General features: G+C 33.6%; 1 protein-coding gene across 1 annotated transcript in view; it reads left to right on the plus strand.

Moving 5' to 3' along the window:
- Positions 1-2,647: 2,647 nt before the first annotated feature.
- Positions 2,648-24,512, plus strand: part of LOC126976594 (facilitated trehalose transporter Tret1) — a 78,244-nt gene continuing 56,379 nt past the window's right edge. The window contains exon 1 of the mRNA XM_050824997.1: positions 2,648-2,805. Coding sequence (XP_050680954.1) covers positions 2,746-2,805 — 60 coding nt within the window. The 5' untranslated portion in view covers positions 2,648-2,745. The remainder of the gene's footprint in view (positions 2,806-24,512) is intronic.

Here is a 24,512-nt window from a genome sequence, read left to right on the forward strand (position 1 = left end):
ATACCTGAGAATAAGCCAAGAATATGCAAAATGTTGACTAGATCGCTGACAACACTGTCAATACTGCAGTTTTGCGGTTGTCAAGCAGCCTTGCACATAAACGCAGGAAACATTCTACGTCCGAATAAAACAATCATAAGAAAAATATATATTTGTAAACCTTTTACATATTCTACAATTTCTACAATACACTATTGTCAGGTATAACTATGTACTAAATTTATTAGTAAGGCCGCTAAAGTTTTAGCCCCACACAGACAGGCGCATAGCGATGTGATAGGAGTTACGTGATAGCTAATAAAATTTTTGAGATCAACTGTATGCAACGTTTTCATGTTATAGTTTGTAATGTGCTAAATTCTTGCTGGTTTGAAGGTGCCTACATGGAAGATGGGTATTCTGTTCATAATGTGTAACATCACTATGTGTTTTTTAGTATTGTTGACTTAGCTTGTTAGTGTGTCTATAATAAATAAATAAACACGCAATACTATTAAATCTAGATTGCATAATTATTATATGTTAACTTGGTTCAAGAACTCTCCGAGTGACGCAAGTAATATATGAATTGAATTTATTAGAATACCGACATGATGAAGCAAATTATCTAAATGATTGACATGATACACAGTAGAATAGTTTATGATTTGTTCCTGTTTGTAAATAGATCGAAGTGTCGGGTAATGACCAAGTAATCACTGTATACGTATTTTATTATTATACGAATAACTAGTAAATTGAACAGAAATAAATTAACTAAATAAATTACATTAATAAAAATAAGATTAAAGATGTCCTTATTTATAAGAAACTAACAAAATAGCTACTGAACATTTCAGAAAATTTATATTTTTTACATGCTATTATTTCTTTATTTATGATTTTATAGTCCCCTGACTATAAAATCATATCAATCACATCAATTGCAAAGTCTTCGCGTAGAAGGTTAACTAATAAATACCTACGTAATATACACGAGGCCTTTGTCTAGCAGTGACTTTACGGCATTACTTTGGTTCTCCTACGGATCTCCTCATTTCTGATTCGATCTTGCAGGAAAACTCCGAGCATAGCCCTCTCCATTGCCCTATGAGCAGCCATGGGCTATCTTATGAAGCCCATAGTTAGTAACCACAGCTGCGTCTGTGACGATTCAATTTTATAATTTTCATTGTAGTCTCAAACTAGCTAGAAACAGACTAAAATTTAAAAACTCGAACTCCAATGATAAACTTCCAGATTAGAGAATACAAACAAGGCTATTATCATCTGATAACAAATAAAATAATGGATTTTTAAACGGAATTCGGTATTGGGGGTTATCCCCCGTGATCCCGATATCAATATTGGATAATGGTCATTTGAGCTAGCAAGCATGAACATTTTATGTACTGTGGTTCCGTTGATAAACATTAAAACAACTGCTAGTATTTGTTTTATTTATATACAGGGATTTTGGTAATTCAAAATATTGTATTCCCGTTAGGAGGTGATAGGGGTGACTATTTGCCATAATTTGAACCCCCATATGCATTATGCAAAGGTGAACCATGTTTGAGTTATCAGATTTTTTAGTATTTTTTTCAAAATAAGTGAAAATTGCAACATATTTTTTTTAAAGTAGGTACCAATTTAAATCTCATTTAGTTTCTGATTTATAATTACACACTGGTTATTTCTCAATATTAAAACAACAATTATCGGTTCAATTTCAAAAATGCGAAATTGAAATAAAATTGAAAATTGACTTGCAGATTATTCTAAAAACATAATCGTTTTCTTTGCTATCCTGCAATGCTAAACAACTAGAAACTTATTTCAAAGAAACTGAAAAAGAAATGATCACAAAGGAAGCAGGTGGAAATTCGAGTTCCAACCAAACAGGCCGTGCTTGACAAGTTCCATAAAATTAATTTAAAAATAATTTAAGACGTTTTGTAATTTAGTCTAATTAATGTTCTTGCCCGAAGTGATCATTTGCTGCGTTTATAATTCTTGCTTTGAGTTCTTCAGCGTATGACACAGTCGAGACGTCGTAAGCCAGGGATTTCATGTGACCCCATAGATATAAATCAACCGTTAAGTCCAGACTCCTCGCAGGCCACTCAATGGGTCCTCCTCGCCCTATCTCTTAGACAATTTATACGCCTAGATAGAGTCTCTTTCTGTAAGACAACCGATAAAAACAGGCCAGGAATATTAGTTCAGTGTGCGTGACGAGCTACGTCTTACACTCGCGATTTGTTATTTGTATGACATTTTGTGTTAGTGTGCGTGCATTGCTCAAAATAGAGGTTAGTTCGAAATACAATTTTTTATAATAAATTTTAGGCAAATTACTACTCATACTCATATTATAATTATGCAACTAAGCTGGTTGGCTTTACATTATAAATTTAGTTCAATGTTGAGATTTGTTATTTATATACAAATTTAGAGCACACAAGTACATGAGAAAATATATACAAAAGGCCTGAATGCTGACAGTTAAATAATTAATTGTAAGATGAAAAAAGTAGATCAATTAATGAGTTTATTATTTGTTAGTGGTCATATTTAAGTACCTATATAAAGTGTTTCGTCTATTGTCGCACGGGACCCTATTCTAGTTTTAGGGTCCATTCACCATTGTACATGTAAACTGTGGGGTCACTCCGGCGCGCATGCGTAATACAACCCCGGTTTGAGACAGTATCACATGTGTTTGTCGTCAATAAACTACTGATTTCGTGAATATTTAGTGCAATGGCCGAAAAAAATGAAAAAACCAACAATGCGGAGAGTATAGGACTGCTCGAGAAGAAGGTAGGAAGTTTGTTATATTAAAACGTCAGAAAATTTTGAAGGGCACAGGGTCATACAAATTTGGCAGTTTATGTTTTGACATTACATAATAATTAAGTAGTATCTTACGATATCAAAACAATAATGTATTTATAAAAGGTATGTACTTCAGTGAAGTTTATGTCATAACTAGCGTAATTAATCTAAAATTAAGAGCGTCTCAAATAATCTGACGTAATTTATTATATATTGCATTTGTGTTTACAAATCAATACAATGCTATTATTACAATAACTACAATGTTTTATATAAAATAATTATTGCGATTAAAATAAACACACAATTTTACAATAATTAGTAAGCGCGGCACACATTTATACTCAAGTTTCGGGTTAATTTCATCACTTTGAGATGAATGCCGGCAATAACCTAACCAGTAGATTAAATCTTTCAGAAACGTTTCAGTTTAATACATAGATAATACTTATTCATTTATAATAAACGAACTTTTACAGATATACAAACTATACCTATATTTAAGATTTGAAACAAATTACCCCTTGATTGAAATTTTCGCGTAGAAAGTCTTTGTCTATTACTAAACTCCATCTTACTACACGTATGGTGTGGTATGGAAACAGGAGCCCCATTACTATGGTAAGGGGGCCACATACACCATACGTGTATGCTTCCGTTATTCCAGTCATTCCAACCAGCCCAGCTCCTTCCAGAAGTTCAGAAAACTGCTGCTGTTCGCAGAGTTCTCGGAGCGAACTCGTATTCACAAAGGTTTTTGCCCGTTGGTTGGCTATCCCTGCACTTTCCAGGATTACATGAGTTACCGTTTCGTCCTTGGCTGGACAGCCTCTGCACTTGGGACTGTCCGTTACGCCGTTTGTGAAAAGGTGCTTGTTTATTGATGTGTGACCCCTTAGGATGCCCACCATGATTTGAATATCGTGTCTGCTTACGCTGATAAGTCGACGTGTAAATGGAAATATTAAAAATAGTTAACTACTTGTACTATCTTCGTAACAAAACTGTCTATGATATTAGAGATTATTTAGACGGCAAACAGCTTGGGGTAGAGATTTGTTTAACTCAAACAAACCATCATAACTATTTAAGAAAGGGAAAATAATTTGTATGGGTAAACTGAAAAACTGCTTCACCAATTAAAACAATACTTTATTTATTTCTAAAGTAGGTACTTTACTTTACCAGTGGGAGGCTCCTTTGCACAGAATGCCGGCTAGATTATGGGTACCACAACGGCGCCTATTTCAGCCGTGAAGCAGAATGTGTAAACATTACTGTGTTTCGTTCTGAAATTACTTGGTAAATGAGACCTAACATCTTAAGTCTCAGGGTGACGACTGACGAGCGCAATTGTAGTGCCGCTCAGCATTTTTGGGTTTTTCAAGAATCTTGAGCGGCACTGCATTGTAATGGGCAGGGCGTATCAATTACCATCTCTAAACGTCCTGCACGTCTCTTCTTCGTCGTATATTAATTTAAAAAAAAGCTGTTTTATTTGGCAGTAACATGAGATATATTCTAAAGATCCTATGTAAATTGCAATAACGTCACCAAATAAAATGTAGTTTCATTAAACGCTCATAACAATTTTTATGTGGAGTATATTATGTACTTTTTGTACACTCTCCGCGTTTCTGGGACCCACGGGCAGTGTCGACACCAAACGACAAAAGGTGTAACACCAACTGCAGTAGCCAGGACATGAGAAGGAGCGAGAGTATTTACTCAAACCGAATCCCACAGTAGCCATTTGTCATTTGGCTCTAAAATAGCTGGTGGGTATATTAAGAGCGACAAATATCCTGCTGGAAATAATGACTTCATTAATGCTGGTGTGATGAATGATATGAAGATAGAAATGCTGGTAAATCGACACCCGAAATTTTACCAGCACTTAAACCACGAAACCGTAGCGGTGAAAAGACTCAGCTGTATCAATCACATCAAGTAAACTTAGGAATTCATTCAGCGAGGCACAACAATGGTGACATTAAATAAACACACGGGTAGAACTACTTAACCGAAATTAAAAATAAAATATTCAAAAATTAAAAAAAAATCACCTAAATAAATACATTTTCCTTAATATCATTTCGGGACAACCTGTAGGAAATCTAGCAGCCGCGCGCTAGCGTAGTAGGTGTTATAAATTTGTTGAACTGTATCATACGCATACATGAAGTTGTAATAAGTATATAATCTGCGTGATATATTCGAATTTTGATTCGCACATATCCGTAGCTTTTCATTAGCGTCAGAGACTGGTGGAAATTCATACATTTGATATTTAGTGCTATACATATTATGATATATTAAATACACCTGTTGAATTAGGAATTACGTCCTATAAAGTCTAACATAGGAAGGCTTCTAGATTCTTAATCGCAATTGGTTTGCACCCTGGCATCTCCCAAAGATATAGACTGTCTACGTTGTCCCCGTCACATATGGGGCAAGGACAGTCTGGTCACCATGATAGGATATTTCATTTAGTTGAAAAAACACGTCAAAAAAGGAGCCTAGCCTTAACTTGAGCAAGATTTGAGCAAAGCTTTTACACAAAATAAAAGTGTTGTTCCGTTCGAATGGCATACCGCCATTATTGTTTAGCCAAATAACATAACGCGCTATTGTACCATCGATCATCGTTTACAAACAATTCATTTGTCAAGCGTTGTTTTCTGACGTCTGTTAACACATTTGTAATATTAATTTCCATATCTGTTTACTCCGATAAAATATGCGATTAAATTGAATTTGCTAACGGCAACAATGTCGATACTCATGACGCATGTAAGGTCAGCACATATAATATTGAGAAAATACCACGTATCTTTTCTTATACCGTGTCAACTAATACTGGTTTACTTATGTCAACTCCTACGGGAGGTAGGTATACAACTAATAATAGTGGCTATTTGAATTAAGACAAAATCGTTAGTTGTTTATTAATTTAAGTATTATAAAGGAGATATAAATTTGCCGTTATTGAAGTTATTGTCAGGTAAGTACTTCTATTGACGCGTTAGAGAAAAATTTAACACAGACAATTCAATTGAATTGTGGTGCTTACATGAGAACACACACACTTTGGAAGTAAAACTTCTTTAGGCGTGACTTGGGGGTAACTCAGAATATTTTTCTGACGGAAGTAACGTTAGTAGTTCCAGCAGCAAAAATTGTTTAAAAAATTGTTTCAAATTGCTCAGATATATTTTCTAAAAATCTCCAAGTGTATTTGTTCATTTATGACCACTTTGTAATAGATAATAAATAAAAGTTCAATTTTTATTCAACTATTTACTAATAACACGGCTTTAATTAATGTAAGTATATAGTTAATGGTAAAACTTAAATCTTCTTGTCTTTCAACTTTTTAAGAATATTTGTTATATACTGGATGGCCTAGAATAGGTTGGACAAACAAGGGCAAACGAAAATAACATAGTTTGTCTATGAGCTTTCAGATAAGCAAAAAAAGTATATATATCCATGGACTAGTAAAAAAAAGGACTCCGCGCCGTGATATTAACAACAAATCCGACTCGATCTCCGATTTTTAATTACTGTTAGTCAGATTGTTTCTTTAAATAAAAATAAATATCGCAGGCATAGTATGAATAAATAAATGAATTACATAACCGACTTCAAAAAAGGAGTCTTAAATTTGCTATACATACGTATAGCAAAGTGGATGATAAATTTGTGAATAACTCAACATCGCGCCAACCGATTCGATTCTTTTTTTATTCGAAAGGATATACATCAAAGATAGTTTGGTTAGGTTCTGATTACGGAATCCATGACAAAGTAACGGAACTCTTCAATTCTTAGGAGCAAATTAACGATACTCGGTCGAATCTTTTTTATGCTGTCCGGATATTTAAGTCATCTTCCATAACATAGTTATGGCCAAGTTATTGTCGTAGTCGAATATGATGGTATGGTATGGTATGGTATAGGGGCTCCTGTTTCCGCAATTAAACCACTAGCATGGGTCCATTTTGCGTGCAGTAATGGCCGGTTACTCCAACCAGCCCAGCTCCTTCCAGAAGTTCAGAACATTCCTGGGGTGTTCACAGACTTCTTGGAGCGACCTCGTATTGGTTAAGGTTTTTGCCCGTTGGTTGGCCACCCCCGCACAATCCAGGATTACGTGACCGACCGTTTCGTCTTCGGTCAGACAACCTCTGCACTTAGGACTGTCCGTTACGCCGATTGTGAAAAGGTGTTTGTTTAGTGATGTGTGACCCGTTAGGGTGCCCACCATTATACGGATGTCATGTCTGTTGAGGCTCATAAGTCTACGTGTCAGTTTGGGCGATAGTGCAGGTATCGCCACCTTCGACTGTCTACAGCTTGAGACATTCATCCATCGGGTGTTGTGTAGGTCGTTGGTGAGAGAGCGTATCCATGAGCGCATTTGGCTGAAGGGCAGTGGCAGAAGTGGCAATGGACCAGACACTATATTTGCCGATGCCCGCCTTGCAAGCTCATCCGCTGCATCATTACCCAACGAACCACTATGTCCCTTGATCCATTGCAGAGTTACCTGGTTATAAGAGGCAACTTGCTCCAGGGTTTGGTGACATTCGTGTATTAGTGCTGAGTTGTGTGTGGTACCCTTCAGCGCTGTTAGTACCGCCATACTGTCAGAAAGAAATCTGATGTTGTGGCCATGTACCTTTCTTCTTAATATAGCGCTGGCGGCTTCCTTGATGGCTACGCACTCACATTGGAAGATGGAGCTGTGTGTGCCCAAGGGTATGGAAATGTGTATGTTTAGTTCCTGTGAGAATATGCCGGCACCAGTTCCAGTAGCCATTTTCGAGCCGTCTGTGTAAATTCTTAATTCGTTTACACCTGACTGGTCAGCATCTTTCTCATATAGCTGTATGTGATAGTTTTTATGGAAGGTATTTGTTTTAGGTATCTTATCGCATGGTGCCTCACAGAGTGGATAATCCTTTGTTACCCTATTCCAGAGCTTATCTGTTAGGCCGTCTTCATTCTTCCATACACCCAACAGCTTTAGACGTAGAGTCGCCATTGTCGCTTCTTGTTGAAAGTGTATGTCGAGTGGTGTTAGCCGTATCGCCCTATGCCTCAACATGCTGTCTATCCACCCGGCAATTGTAGGATCTACATCATGAGCGGCTAGCGCTCGGCCTATGCTAGTGAAAGAGGTTTTGTCAAAGGCGCCTTCGATATCAATAAAAGCACCTAAGGTTGATTGTTTACGTGATAATCCTTTCATTGCGAGAGATGTTATGCAATAGAGTGCGGATTCGGTTGATCTGCCCTGAGTATAGGCGTGTTGGTTGTCATGTAGCGGTTTTTGTATGAGGGCATTTTCCCCAATATCCCTATCGCAGAGTCTCTCTAGAGTCTTCAACAAAAATGATGTGAGACTGATTGGCTTGTACGATTTGCGATTTGTGTAATCACTTTTGCCGGGCTTAGGGATAAATACCACTCGTCGAATATGATGATCAATGGGACTCCTTAACGACTGACAGTAAGGGTGCAATCTGTGGCAGAATTTCTAACTGTCTGTAATCAAATTGCAAAGCACTTACATTCATTGTTTGTATATCTATGGGTAATGCCTGAATATAAAATGATTTATTATTATTATTATTATTATTATTATTATTATTATTATTATTATTATTATTATTATTATTATTATTATTATTATTATTATTATTATTATTATTATTATTATTATTATTATTATTATTATTATTATTATTATTATTATTATTATTATAATTTTTCTCAGCCTTTCGCTGGTTTGCCTGCATTTACGGGTCGAAACCAAGTAAATGCAGCGTGTGGTGTGTTAAATTTATGTGTAGGGTGAAATGTCGTGTTCGTCAATTTGTAAGAACTTTCTAACGATTCGGCATGTATTTAAGATGGCGACTTTTTGTAAGGTTATGTAAAGAGTTTCCTTTAGTTCTAGTAGTTTAAGACTATGTAACAGATGGTTTGGGATAACACCTGTGGTGGAAAGGACTATTGGAATTACGTATACTTTTTTTTGGTTCCAGATTCTAGCCACTTCATCCTTCAGTTCAGTATATTTGTTGATTTTTTCAGAAATTGTTTTTTGTAAGTTATGAGTGTTTGGAACAGCAATGTCTATCAGGTAGGTTATTTCATTTAATTTATCTTTGAGCGTTATATCTGGTCTATTGTAGTGAATGGTTCTGTCTGTAAGTATCGCGCGATCAAAATAAAGTTTATATGTATCGTTTTCTAAAACTGTTTGTGGTTTATATTTGTAATAAGGTGTGTTTGTGTTTTGTATGAGTTTGTGTTTGAGTGCTAACTTTTGGTGAATGATATTGACTACTTGGTTATGTCTATGCGTGTAATCTGTTTGTGTGAGTGTTGTACATCCTCCGGTAATATGTTGGATGGTTTCTGGTTGAACGTGGCATTTGCGGCATTTATCGTTTGATATTGAGGGGTCTTTGATTATGAATTTTCTGTAGTTTTTGGTGTTGACAACTTGGTCCTGTATCGCTATTATAAATCCTTCGGTCTCTGGGAATAAGTTTCCTATTTTAAGCCATTTGTTTGAGGCGGCGGTGTTTATGTGGGATTGTTCTAGGTCGTGAGGATGGCGGCCATGTAACACTTTTCGCTTCCAGCTGTCAAGTTTTTGTATTTGGGGATCGTTTCTTCGAGTGTTTTGAGAGCTTATGTCTTCGTGTAAATTAAGTGGAGTAAAGTTAATATCATTTTTAACAATGGCTTTATGAATTTCGCTGGTCTGTGATTTTAAGTGGAAAAAAACTTTTAAATTGCCGACTTGTTTTTGACAGAGATGATTCAAATCAATGAGGCCCCTTCCTCCATATTCTCTTTTGATAGTAAGTCTTTCTATTGCAGATTTTGGGTGTAGATTATTGTGCTTAGTTAGTGTGGTGCGAATCGTCCGCTCTATTTGTTCTATGTCTGTTTTTGTCCATTTTATGATACCAAATGAGTATGTTAGAATTGGGATAGCATATGTATTTAGGGACTTAATAAGGTGTTTGCTTGTTAATTGAGTTTTACAAAGAGCATTAATTCGTTTTTTAAATTCTATTGTTAAAGTGTTTTTGATTTCTGTGTGATCTAATCCTCTAAGTTGTTTATATCCTAAGTATTTATATAGTTCGGTTTGTTCCATGGCTCTAATTATATCGATATCATTAACTGCATAATCGCCCGGCCGTATCTTGCCTCGTTTTACGTGAAGTGTTCTACATTTATCCAAACCAAATTCCATATTAATATCTTTGCTAAATTGTGCTGTAGTATCTATTAATTTTTTCATTTCCATTTCTGTTTTTCCATATAACTTAATATCATCCATATATATGAGATGAGAGACTATTGTTTCTTGTATATCGTGTTTGAGGCGATATCCTGCACGACAATCACGCAGCAAATGTGACAGGGGGTTTAAGGCGAGGCAAAACCACAGAGGACTCAAGGAATCGCCTTGATAGATACCCTTTCTAATGGCTATTTCTCTAGTTGTGATGGTGTTTTGATTTGTATTCAAATAAAGTGTGGTTTTCCATCTAGACATAATATCGTGTAAAAAGTTTATTATTTTTGGGTTTATTTTATATATTTGTAATATTTTAATCAACCAAGAATGTGGGATACTATCGAAAGCTTTCTTATAGTCTATATATGTGCAATGTAGGTTTCTATTTTTTGAAGTCGCATGTTTGTGAATAGTAGAATCAATTATTAACTGTTCCTTACATCCCATGTGGCCTCGCCTGCATTCTTTTTGTTCTTCCGCTATTATATTATAATGTTCAACATGTTTATTGATTTTTGTTGTTATGGCTGATGTTAATATTTTATATATAGTTGGTAGGCATGTGATTGGTCTATATTGTGAAGGGAGTGGAGATATCTGTAATTTTGGAAGCATATAGGTTATTCCAGTAGCAATGAAATCTGGAATTTTCTGTTTACCAATAATGATATCTGTAATATTTTTGGCCATGATTTTATGTAAAGAAAATAATTTTTTATACCAAAAGTTATGAATTTTGTCTATCCCTGGTGATTTCCAGTTATGCAATCTGGCTGTAATGTTATTTATGTCTGTCTCAGTTATTTCTGTGAAATCCATTTCTTCAATTGCATTCCATTTATTTTCTTCTTCTATAATCCAATCAGCTTTATCATTGTGATGTACTTGTTGTTCCCAGATGCCTGACCAAAACGTTTCCAGTTGTTCTTGTGTGGGCACATTAGGATTGTTTACTGTATCTGTTTTTAGTTTGTGTAAGTTTCTGTAGAAATTCTTTTCGTTAGTGCTAAACATTGTGTTATCATTTTTCCTTTCCTGTGCCTTTTTGTATCTTTTAAGTCTATGAACTTTGAGTGCTAATTTTTGTTTTAAAGTGTCTAAAAATTCTTCCGGTTTAATGTTGCTATTTTCATGTTTAGTGTGTGTGTTTCCTGTTTTAAATATTGCTTTAACATGCTTAATGATTTTACGGGATCTAATGTTATTGATGTACTGGGTGAGTCGCCCACAGTCTGCTCTGAGTTTTTCTATATCCTTTTCTAACCTTATTTGCCATGGTGGTTTATAACAGTCTTTGGGCCTTGTGCTTCTAATATATTCTGTGACCTTATAGTTAAGTTCTTCAGAGATAACTAAGGCTACGCAATACACTATCGTATGTATGTCAGTTAGTTTTGTGTCGTCGGAAATAAATCTGGACAGGATATCGCTATTAAACATATTGACTAGTTGAAATAGGTGAGAATTGTATCTAAGTTTAGGCAATTTTGGACGGACTAGTGGGTCCATTCCTGAATATTGTGTTAGTGCTGTTTTGAATTTATAACAAATTTCTTCTATTTCAGTGTTCGTACCTGGGTTATGGTCTAATACCGTATCAATGTCGTTTTCCATCATTATAGTAACAAATTCAGTCTGTGTAGGCATATTATGTGATGTCTGAGTGATATATGAGAATGTTTGTAATGATTGAATATTATATGTGAATGTATTTAATGATTGATTGTGCTGTGTGTTTGGTATTGTTTGAGTGGAAGAACATGGAATTACATCGTTTGTTGGTTCACTAATGTTAATATGGAATTGATTTTCATTTTCTATTTCTAGTTGTGACTTTATTTCTTCTTTAATTTGATTTAAAGTTTCCTGATTTAAGAGTTTGTTTTTTACTATTACTCTTCTTTGATCCGCAATTCTTTGTTCTGTAACGTTTAAGTCCGGATATTTTTGTAAGAAGAGTTCATGCAACTGTTTTCTGTAGGTAATAGGTGCGCATAATGAATAGGTTCATTTCTTTACTCCATTTCATGCGCACTCTCGGTTTACCGGCTTTGGTGGACGCGAGTAAAAAGGCATTTGCCTCCCGCGCAGCATCCAAGTTCGGTGTGGGTGAATATCTGCTTGAAAGGGGTAAGGAGGGAATGGATGGTGTATATGAGATGGTACATGGACTATAAGGTTCCGTTGGAGTAGTCCTGTCAGTCAGTCTGTCATTTTCGGCTGTAGTATTTTCGGATGATCCGGTGGGAGCCCGCCTGTTCAGCTCCTCACCGCTGACGGTTCGCATGCTGAGACACCCAGCGCCAGCTCCAGGTGTGCCCCGGCGATCGCCCCCGGGAAGCGGTCCAATTTTACGTTTTTTCATCGAGCGTGTCTCCATATTGAATGGGTTGTTGGGACCGTTGGTCGGAAAGGTGTGTCTAGGTGTTGGTGACTTTGTAAAGTATTTGTGCCTTCTACCTTAACGAGATAGGGTTTGGTCAAGAAGTTAATGACAATTTGTTCAAGCTTTCCTTAAGCCCCCCCACCACGGCAAGGTGGTCCCCTGGGGGGGTTATTATTATTATTATTATTATTATTATTATTATTATTATTATTATTATTATTATTATTATTATTATTATTATTATTATTATTATTATTATTATTATTATTATTATTATTATTATTATTATTATTATTATTATTATTATTATTATTATTATTATTATTATTATTATTATTATTATTATTATTATTATTATTATTATTATTATTATTATTATTATTATTATTATTATTATTATTATTATTATTATTATTATTATTATTATTATTATTATTATTATTATTATTATTATTATTATTATTATTATTATTATTATTATTATTATTATTATTATTATTATTATTATTATTATTATTATTATTATTATTATTATTATTATTATTATTATTATTATTATTATTATTATTATTATTATTATTATTATTATTATTATTATTATTATTATTATTATTATTATTATTATTATTGTTATTATTAATATTATTATTGTTATTATTATTATTATTGTTATTATTATTATTATTATTATTATTATTATTATTATTATTATTATTATTATTATTATTATTATTATTATTATTATTATTATTATTATTATTATTATTATTATTATTATTATTATTATTATTATTATTATTATTATTATTATTATTATTATTATTATTATTATTATTATTATTATTATTATTATTATTATTATTATTATTATTATTATTATTATTATTATTATTATTATTATTATTATTATTATTATTATTATTATTATTATTATTATTATTATTATTATTATTATTATTATTATTATTATTATTATTATTATTATTATTATTATTATTATTATTATTATTATTATTATTATTATTATTATTATTGTTGCTGTTAGTTAAATTAGTGTACTTCAAATTCACTAAAAATCATAAAATAAATAAATTTTAACAAAAAAACAACCGACTTCAATAACACTATTATAGCAATAGATATATAACAATAGATATAATGTGCACTAAAAAGTATAAAAATGATTGCGTATTTTTATCAATCTAATTAATTAATCTAATTCTAAATACTATTATTGTAATTTTTGGAGTCTGTGTCATCCAAGATAGGTTTGTTACTACATACATAGTTATAGGTGAAATGTGCTTGAGTCGTGAGGAGGCGAGAAGCAAGAGCGGGTCACAGTGGAAGGACACCGATTCCAAAAATAACAATAATCGTAACAAGAATTACAGTAATTAATAAGATTGTATAAATTATTTATTATTATATCTATTGTTTTGGAATAGTGTTTTTGAAGTCGGTTTTTTTATGTTATAACTGATATAAAAATGAGGTACATATTTACGTAACATTTCTTATTTTAAGAATACCACAAAATTCATTTGTTTGTCACTGACGTGGTATAAAATGAGTACATTGTTAGAGAACAAATCACTATGTGCTTTATAGTGATTTGGTTGTTAAGTAAATGCACAAGTGATGGAAATTTTGACAGAGTACTGGATCCCTGACAATTCGAGTAAAGCCATAAAAGGCATTTATTTTCTCAAAATTGATTCCTTTTAAAGCGGCGCAGACTCTCCCAGCATTCATTTTTTGCGCTCTTTTCAATAAAAATATACAGTATTGTACAGTCATTTCTATCGATTCAATAATCATAATCTAGTCCCAGGCTGTCCGATCAATTAGATATTCAGCTGTGGAGTAATAGGATTTACGACAGATCCATTTTTTTTAAAACATTTAAATATTATTTATAGATAGTGCCTGAACAGTGGCTGGAACTCTATTATAAAAGTGTATACATTTACCCTAAAAGCTATTATGTATCTTATGAAGTCTACTAGAATTAGTTAGAAGCAATCCCTTATTTCTAGTGTTATAATAATGAAAAACACTATTAATAGCAAAAGGGTAACGATTTTTGTGAACGTATATTATATTTTCATAAATGTACTGACAATAATCTCATCTTTGAGAGTAAATTGTTTACCTCGTCATCAATATCTGCACGTCACTTCACTTTAAAAATAAGTGAAGTATCATCAGCAAACAATACAATATCATGCCTATCATCTACCACAAACGGTAGATCGTTAATATATATAAGAAACAAGAAAGGACCGAGAATAGAACCCTGCGGAACACCTATTCCCACAGGTTTACCCGAAGACCGTTTGCCATTTACATCGACAATCTGACCTCTTTCGCTTAAATATGATTTTAACTGATTCAGGGCTCTATTTTTTACTCCATGCTTTAGTTTTAGGAGTAAAGTTTCATGGTCGACGCAGTCAAATGCTTTGTACAAATCACAAAAATGCCCAATGCATCCTGTAACTCTTCCCAGGCGTCAAAGATGTGTTCAATGAGTCTAGTACCCGCATTAATTGTTGATAAGCCCCTAGTGAAACCAAATTGATTTTTGTTCATTAATTTACAAAAATGCATTTATAGCTGTTGAAGCAATAGTTTTTCAAAAATTTTACTAAAACAGGCAGCACTGAAATAGGCCTGAAATTAGCAGGGTCAAAAGAACTGCCCGATTTAAACAAAGGTATAACTTTGCTGTATTTCATGAGGTCAGAGTACACACCCTCATCTATGCATTCGTGAAATATTATTGCTAATTCAGGTGCGATAATGTCAAGTATATATTTTTTTTATTGCTAATAAAGTGTTTCTATTCTATTCTATTTTACAATATTCTATACTATTTTTTAGGTTAATTAATTTGAGGATTTTTTCTTATATCGCTACCTTTAACATACTTAAATTTCAAATCAATGGAATATACTGGTACGTGTAATTTAAGCATATCATGTGCTGCTTTTGGTGAAGAGTTAAGGTCTTTAGTCGTGATAATCGGGATTTTGGAGAAGTATTTATCAAATTTGCATTTGCAATTTCTATTTATGTATTTATAACGCGATTATTAATATTTGAACAGATGTTACGGCAATTCGATCTACCAGTTTCATTATTAATTACACTCCAAGTCGGTTTTGCTTTATTCTCACTGTTTTTAATTTTATCTGCAATGTAACGTGTTTTCGCTTCATGACAAACTACTTTAAAGAGCTTGGAGTATTTTTTACATATATTTTAAATTAAGTAGCTCTACGTTGTATACAATTTAATGTTTAGAACTGATACTGGGATGTAAAAAGATGAGAACGATACTCGTATTGAAGTAGTTTTCCACACTACTTTAAAAAAATGTTGGTAAAGACAGACCTGTTAACATAAATTATTGCATCTTGAAACACATAATGATTTATGTACTTAGAACACCATTAAATGGAATACCTTATTTTTCGGGTAAAGTCTCCGTTTATTTTTCGGTCACACCGGATGTAACTATCACGCGTAGCAGAGGTTTTGTGTCCCAAAAATCGAATTAATTTGTATTATGAAAAGGCCATAAAATAGTGTGATAAAAACCGTTCTATCTGTTAAAGATAATTCCTTGACACTTTTATTGTATCCTAGCATTATTTTTACACAGTTTCTCAATACACAGCAGCATTTAAAAAAAATAATTGCGACGTAATCTGATCCGTCACAGACGATGGCAGATGTCATAATGGCGGATGATCGGCTCATTTTAGTGTAAGTGTGTGCGTGGGGCTGTGTATTAACACGTTAACTGGCTTGTTTTGATGCTTCACTGTTATGTTAGGTGACACGGAGTCCTTATTTTTTTACTCGTCCGTTTATTTGTGTATCTGTAAATTATTCCAAAAGTTAATTATAATTAAGTTTTACTTCAATAGCGCGTAAAGATTACACGCACACACTTTTTTTTTAATAGTATTTCAAGATGAACATTCAATATTCTCACTAAATTACACTTTTAAGTTATTATAAAGGCGTTTTTTTTAATTATTCTCCAAACAAAATTAAGTTAACGGCAACAACTTTAAACACACAATTCCCGGATATATATTATGATTTTTTACGCTTTTATAGAAATACGGATTTTATAAGAAAGAAGCAAACAAGATGGTTTATTCTGTTTGGGGCAAAATAAGTTCGAGGTATAGAATTTTTTTAATAACTAGTTATAGTTTAGGCTACAGAAAGATGAGATCTAAGGCTGATATCTGTAGAGCGTACTTAGACTTTACTTACGTAGAACTCATCTGAGTGTAAGCGAGTTTTTATACTTATTTGACAGCTGAAATTATGTAGAGGTTAAGCTAAAACAGCCCAATGCAAAAGTCAAGTTCGCGTTCTATCATACTCAGCTAAGTTTAACGTAAGTAAAGTCTAAGTACGCTCTATAGATCTCAGCCTAAGAGAACTGAGCATTAAATATTATGAATTATATAATAATTAAGTACTTAATCCTCTTTTTTCATTTTATTTTGGGGGTAAAAGGTTATTGGGTTTTACGTGGACCACTTAAAATAATTTAACAACCTATATTATATGAGTATAAAATTGAGTTGAAGTTATAACCTCGAATTTTCATGCAGTCATGAATTTCATTTAAAAACTGATTTTAATAATAAACTTTATAACAATGTGAATCAAAATTATTATATAAATAAATGTCCTATACACATTGCTGGCAGCAGGTATACATTCCTTAGGTATTTATATTGTACATATTACCTAGGTAAACTATGTAATGCACCATGAAATTAATATTATTTCATAATTCGTAGGTATTGTAATACTTAAATTATACAGTTTGCCAGTAACATGTACATCAAATACTCGTTGTATATGTATATACGAGTATATATGCTGTGTGTTTATTATTCTTCTCACAGTTACAACTTAACAGTTGTTATTACATTGTTACATTACTTAGAGCCCACCAGATATGAGACTTCAGAAATTGATAGGTAAGTATGCTATTTTGATGAATTGAGGAATTTCTGAAGTATGCTGTTTTTTTTTTTATATAACATGGGCATTGAAATATGTGACTTATTTATTAAGTGTGTTGAATATGGAATGCGTGTCTATATGGCAAAGTTTAATTGCATTTATTACGTGTTGTAGTATTAATCCTGTTTAGTTACCTACCTATGGGTCATTCAATAGGATTCATCATCATCATCATTATATCAGCCAAAAGACGTCCACTGCTCGACAAAGGCCTCCCCAAAGATCCCCACGACAAAGTCCTGCGCTGCCCTGATCCAACGTATTTCGGCGATCTTGACCAGATCGATGATCTGTCGATGATTGTCCCTCTTGTGGGGTCTTCCGGTATGTGGTCGCTATTTGAGAACGTTAGTAGGATTAATAATTTAAAATTATCTACTTTGGGCGATGCTGGGTGGGATTTATAATTCAAACTATACTGGCTATATAATAATTTATAGTTTACTGTCTTCTGAACTAGGAAGTGATATTCTCAAAAATACTCTATTTTTTATTGCGTTTTTAATGTGCACAGTCATCAAAAAATAAAAAAATAATGAAATAGGCGCTATTTTGCAGAAATGCATCATTATTTAAAATGTTATGAATTAATTTTCTCTTGACTGAACAACCGGCTTAGTTGTGACCGAGTAAGTTCCGGCTGAAACCATTTTTTTTAATTGTTTTTTATTTAATATTAAATATTTACAAATGTGCTTGTAATATATGGTCTACAGCAATTAAAGAATGAAAAATGAAAGAAAGAGAAATGAAACAAAAAGAAAAATGAAAGAAAGAGAGTTCCTTTTTTTATTTTTTAAGGTATGCAAGTCCATTATAGGCCATTACACATCGTTACGTCATTAGTTGCCATAATGTAAAAATATATAAAAATCGTAGCCAATTTTGGTTTGCAAAACTTTCTTGTTAAAAAGTACATGGCGCTATATTTTTACTTCTTATACTATGAAATTCAGCTTGAACTAAGTCGGGTTGAGTGAATTGTATATTGTATAACCTTACATAATAACAACAAGTGCTTGCTTTATGTTTCGCACCACGATAGTAGGAGGCACCACGAATAAATTCAACCTCCATTCGACCTTTACCCCTTACAAGTCGCTTGTTAACTCCGCCATATTGAATTAATTCTACGGTGAACACAAAGTAACGATACTACACCGTGATACCTATAGCGTTTCTTGTTTAATAATAGTTATGTTTTAAGTTGTGTTTGTTTACATGTAACAACTCTGAATTCCTTTTAATTATTTGTAATAATAATAATAATTAGATAAAGTGTATCCCGCTGTAATGGAAATACAAAACATGTTTCTTTTGAAAACCAATAGATTATTAATTAAATTAAAAAAATTGATAAGAGTTTATTTTTATTATGCGTGCTTACGTGTGCAATAGCACACTTAGGTATTTATATATTAAATGCGTCAGCGTAGTCGTAGGCGTCAAAACTGGATCCACGTATGTAGAGAAAATTATGAACGGTAGAATCTGCGTTACCTTTTGACAGCCTAACTCTAGCTAAAGAGTTAGCTGACGTTCCTGAACTTCTATAATAAGCTAACAATTCGACTTTTGACGATTATTTTTAAGATGTATTTTATATTTAACTTTAATCAGCATTATTGCATATAATATACGAAACATAATTGGTAAAAGAGATAATATTTAATGTAAATAATAAATCATAAGACGTAATAAAACTATATTATATTAATAAAGCATTAGCCTAATTTATTATGGGACTGTTTTTACTTTCATCAAGATCGGTTACATCAATTATGAGCTATAGAACGACATACAGACAAAAAATTGAAAAAGTAGAATTTTCGAGAGTAAAAAACATTTACGTATTTTGGCTCTGAAACAGGGACATAAGACATAATATGATGTCGGACTAGCAGTTGCTTACGAAGACACCCCCTACCGACTAAAAATCACCTTTTTTTTCGCTCAGACAAAGGGGCTACCCTTTGGGTCAACGTTGGGAGGGAAGTTGTGAATGCTGATGCATTCGTGACTACCCTACACTTGACACCACCTGAGATTGGCTTAAGCCCGCTAAGCCTTCATCTGTGGCGACCTCTCCTGTGGAGAGTTAGCTAGCTTTAGTTAGTCTAGACGGTAGCTAAAATAGCTTTTCCAACGAAATGGGCGCGGCCAAGGCAGCCTCAAAAAAGGTTCAAATCACGGACCGTCAATGTACTGAAACGAATAGTATTGATGTGTAGTAGAAAAAAATATTTTCAAATTTCGGATACAACCTACAGATTTCAGTAGTAGACTATTACATTATAAGATTTACGGTGCACGGGACTTTGTCCTCTGAATTTGTACTTCGTGCTCACAAGGAAATACTTATTATCTATTATGTTTGAGCTCTGAAAATTATTCTGTAATTAGTCTTAATTTTACAGTCATCAACATAATTATGTATGATAACTATTTATCTTTTATTTGCCTTTCAACTAACAATACGAAATAATGGATATATTTTTGATGACGCAATTTCATACAAATTATGTAGACCCAAAGTATTGTTGATGTAATAGGTAGGACTACTGATTATCACCACGCCTCCGTTCTTTTTTATTAGAAAAAGTGCCGATACGATTAACACGTTTACATGGTGAAACCTACGCCTTACAATGCAGTGCCGCTCAGGGTTATAAGTATTTTTCTTTTCTTTATTTAATGTTAATTGTTCATATCTATTGTAATTGTAAAAAAATTGGTGGCAGTTTTTCGCAAATAAAAAATTATTATTATTCTTAATATTTCTAGCTACAGCGATATTGCAATTGTGCCTATTCATTTAACTAGCTACAGCGGCATCGAAATTGTGCCCACTCATTTCACTAGCTACAGCGGTATCGCAATTGTGCCCACTCATTTCACTAGCTACAGCGGTATCGCAACTGTGCCCACTCATTTCACTAGCTACAGCGGTATCGCAATTGTGCCCACTCATTTCTCTAGCTACAGCGGTATCGCAATTGTGCCCACTCATTTCACTAGCTACAGCACTCTTTAGAATGAAACATAGTGCTCACACACTATTACTGACGGCAGAAAAAGGTTCCGCCGTGATACACATCTAGCCGGCATCCTCTGTAAAGAAGTATCCCACTATTCCTCAACCAAAACGTGCCAATATGTATTCTTTGAATTCTCTGGTGTTTTAAACGAGAATGGGCCTCAGTAATAACATGAACATCAGACGACCACAACAATCCTAAAACCCGAACAAATTAAAAAGATTAAAAAGGCCTTTGGTCCGAAATTGATAATTTGAACTTACTACTCATTTGAGTGAATAGTAAGTCGGGATGCTCTTCTGACCCGAACAACTATCGTCCTGTGTCCGACCCTTAGTAAAATTTTTGAAAAAATAATTTTAAGCCTTGTGCTAATGCTTACTTACTTTAACTCTCATAAGTTACTTCATTTGAAATAATTTGGCTTTACTAGGGGACGTTCAACAACGGATGCAGGTGTTGAGCTGATCAAGAATATTTTTGATGCCTGGGAGGAATCGCAGAATGCACTTGGCATCTTCTGTGATTTATCTAAGGCTCTTGATTGTGTTCAACATTCAACGCTGGTCAGGAAGCTATACCACTATGGCATAAAAAGAACTGCGCTCGATCTTCTGACTTCATATCTAAACAATAGAATTCAGAGGGTCGACGTGAATGGCAGGAGATCTCCTGGGACTCCTCTCAGTATGGTACATACCCCATACTGAGAGGAGTCCCAGGAGATCGGAATAGACTTACAAAGTCTATTGTAATGTAATATAAAGCTTAAGAAAGTCTATTGTAAAAAATATAAAGATTATTAGTAAATAATGTAACAATTCAATTGACACTCTGCCAAGAAATTGTGACACATGGCGATAAAAATATATAATAAGTTACCCGACCATTTAAAAGACATGACATGTAATTAACTTAAAAGTAAATTAACAATATGGCTAATAAACAATTGTTTTATTCAATAAATGAGTACTTTAATTTAAGGAAAATTTACAAATAAATTATTATTACTGTTTTATTAGAATTTTATATACACTGTGTATGGCTTAGAAGTTTATAATGCTAATAACAAGGACAAGTAAAGAAAGAAGGACTCCGCGCCGTGATATTAGCAAGTGAAGCACCGTTATGCTAGTGTATTTGCGGTTACGGGGGATACTAGTTACACAAAATTTTTTCTCCCTTAAATAATCATATATGGCCACAAATACTCATATAGTATCGTTTTTACACTTTTTCACAAAACACGACGGCATTTTTAAAATATTTTATTGAGACGCAAACTGATCTGTCACAGACGATGACAATTCTCATAATGGCCGCCTATCGGCCTGTAGTAGTGTAAGTGTGTGCGTGGGGCTATGTACTTACACATTAATCGGCTTGTTTTGGTGCTACAATGTTATGTAAGGTGACACAGAGTCCTTATTTTTTTACTCATCCGTGACGAGTTGCATGCCTTGTAGGTAGAATAAGAGAAACTAAGATTAATCAAAATAAAACCGATCGTTAAACTGACTTTATTTAAATGCAAATAAAGATTATTATTATTATTAAATAAATAAAAATTATCGTGTAGGTAAAAATTACCATAATTTCTAATCTATGCATAATCGATATTTTATTATACAAATAAAGGAAAATCTTAACATAAATCGTATAGCTTATGTTTTATGATTACGTTAAATAGCTATTAGATACCTACTTAGAACCATAAGCCATTTATATTAGTTACGTTCGGAACAATTGGACTATATTTAGAACGACAATGCTTATGAGATGAGGTCGAATGGACCACATCCTGTGGAAGATAATAGTTATCTCGCTTTCATACAGTCACCTCTATTGAGGAAATATCCCACGCGTGCTCTTTATAATAATCTTCAATGACACGATACATAATCATACTTCTAAAAACTCCTCATAGTCCTCATAGTATTAGTTCTTTAGGATCGCTGAGCACTTTATTTTGATGGTATGAATTAGACTGAGCAGTTACGCTTTACTGATTGGTACCAGGCGAACATGTGTAAGGAAGATGTAGAAACTTTGTTTGAAGAGGAGTGGATGAAGCGTGTCTTATCCTATCTGATATCATGCTTAGAACTATAGCCTTCAACAATGCTTCATTGTTTTTTTTTTTATATAAAAGGGGGCGAATGGGCTAGAGGCCCACGTAATAGCACGTGGTGAGGTAATCGCCTATGGGCATCCGAAACACCAGGGGTAAGGAGATATGTTTAAATTGGGCGAAGTCGTTACGGTTCGGCAAAACAGTAGCCGGTAATTATTTCCACAAAGAAGCTGTGCAATACAAAAAGGTGGTTTTTGGCAATTTTAGGTCATTTCCGGTATTGGAATTTCGCTGCTTGTATCAACTCAAAAAACCCTCAGAGCACCACCGATACTAGATGCGGTATAAGATGCAAAGATAACTTACATCTCTACGCCACGTCCCAGAATCAAGCATGTAAGAAGATAGTAGCCCAGTACTGTGTCCCCACCGAGAGGTGAGGACAGTACCTACTCCAAGGAATGTAATGAACTGTGCATGTAACGCAATTTAATTAAATAAATAAACATGTGACGCCGAATTTGCTGCTTATATAATTGCAGGCGAACTACACCAAACTTTTTAGATACAAATAAGGCCGTTTCTTCCAAGTGACCAGGGAAATGAACATTGCTCGATTTATTATTATCGACGGTTATAATTATATTGTTTGGTACCAAATTTACATAAATTTTGTAGTGCTATAATAATAGATGAAATAGCGATGGAAATCACGTGTCATTCAGATCACAAGTACCAGGACTTCATATATTTATTACAAATGCTGACCCGGCAAACGTATTGGCATATAAATTAAGTACCCCGCGCTCGCTCATTATATGAATTGTCATATGTATTGAAATGTCATTCACTTAATTATTTGTTTTGCGGATATATAACTAGGTATTTCTAAGTAAAAAAATACTTGGAACATAATTAATAAATCTACTATGTGTATTGAAAATGCAAAGACATACTTTAAATACGAGCATGAATTTAAAAATGTTGTGTATCTTATTATCAAACTTGCTTTGATAAATTATAATGTAAATGAAGATCAAATTTTATGTAACTATAAGACACAAAAATAACCGTCGAATTTAACATACTTACCTACATACCCAAATTTCCGAACGAAAGCTTCTTAAGGACGGGTAGCTTTATGGCGCCTCTCCACAAACGGCGATTAATGGCGATTACACGCAAGCACAATCGTGTGGAGGGCTTATTCGCTTTAAGTCGCCGATCATTGTCTAAAATCGTAATAATGATCGCGGCGATCGATGACCTGTCGGTTTTTCGGGCCCGCATCAAAGGGAATTCGCGAGTACGAGTAGTTGAGTGTGCGTGCCCACGGGATCGCCTGTCATTCATTCACTGGAGGACTCTGGACGGTGAGTGAATTTGGTAATTAGGATTACATAATAAGTTATATTTACTTGGATAGATAGGTATATTTACTTTGTTCTATTAAGGTGAATGCTCAAACACACCCATCTTCTCTTCTTCTACATTTTTTCACAACTTTTCGATCAAATAAATTGACAAAATGATTGTATACTGAAATCAATGAATGGTAGCAACAGCTAAACTTCACGTCCATCTGGAAGAACTGCCGCTCCATAAATGATCACGGATGATCGTGTGGATGCTTACAAGATGATCAACGTCAACAATTAACTTGCCGATAACAGACGATCATACAAGTAACGATAGTGGAGATGAGGCTTTAGGTTACAGCGCTAGAGGTGTTGGTTAGGATCTTGCATCATTCATATCTTGTTGCAAATATAAATTGAGATATTATATTCCCAG

This window comes from Leptidea sinapis, chromosome 41, assembly GCF_905404315.1.
Source record: "Leptidea sinapis chromosome 41, ilLepSina1.1, whole genome shotgun sequence".
Classification (NCBI taxonomy): domain Eukaryota; kingdom Metazoa; phylum Arthropoda; class Insecta; order Lepidoptera; family Pieridae; genus Leptidea; species Leptidea sinapis.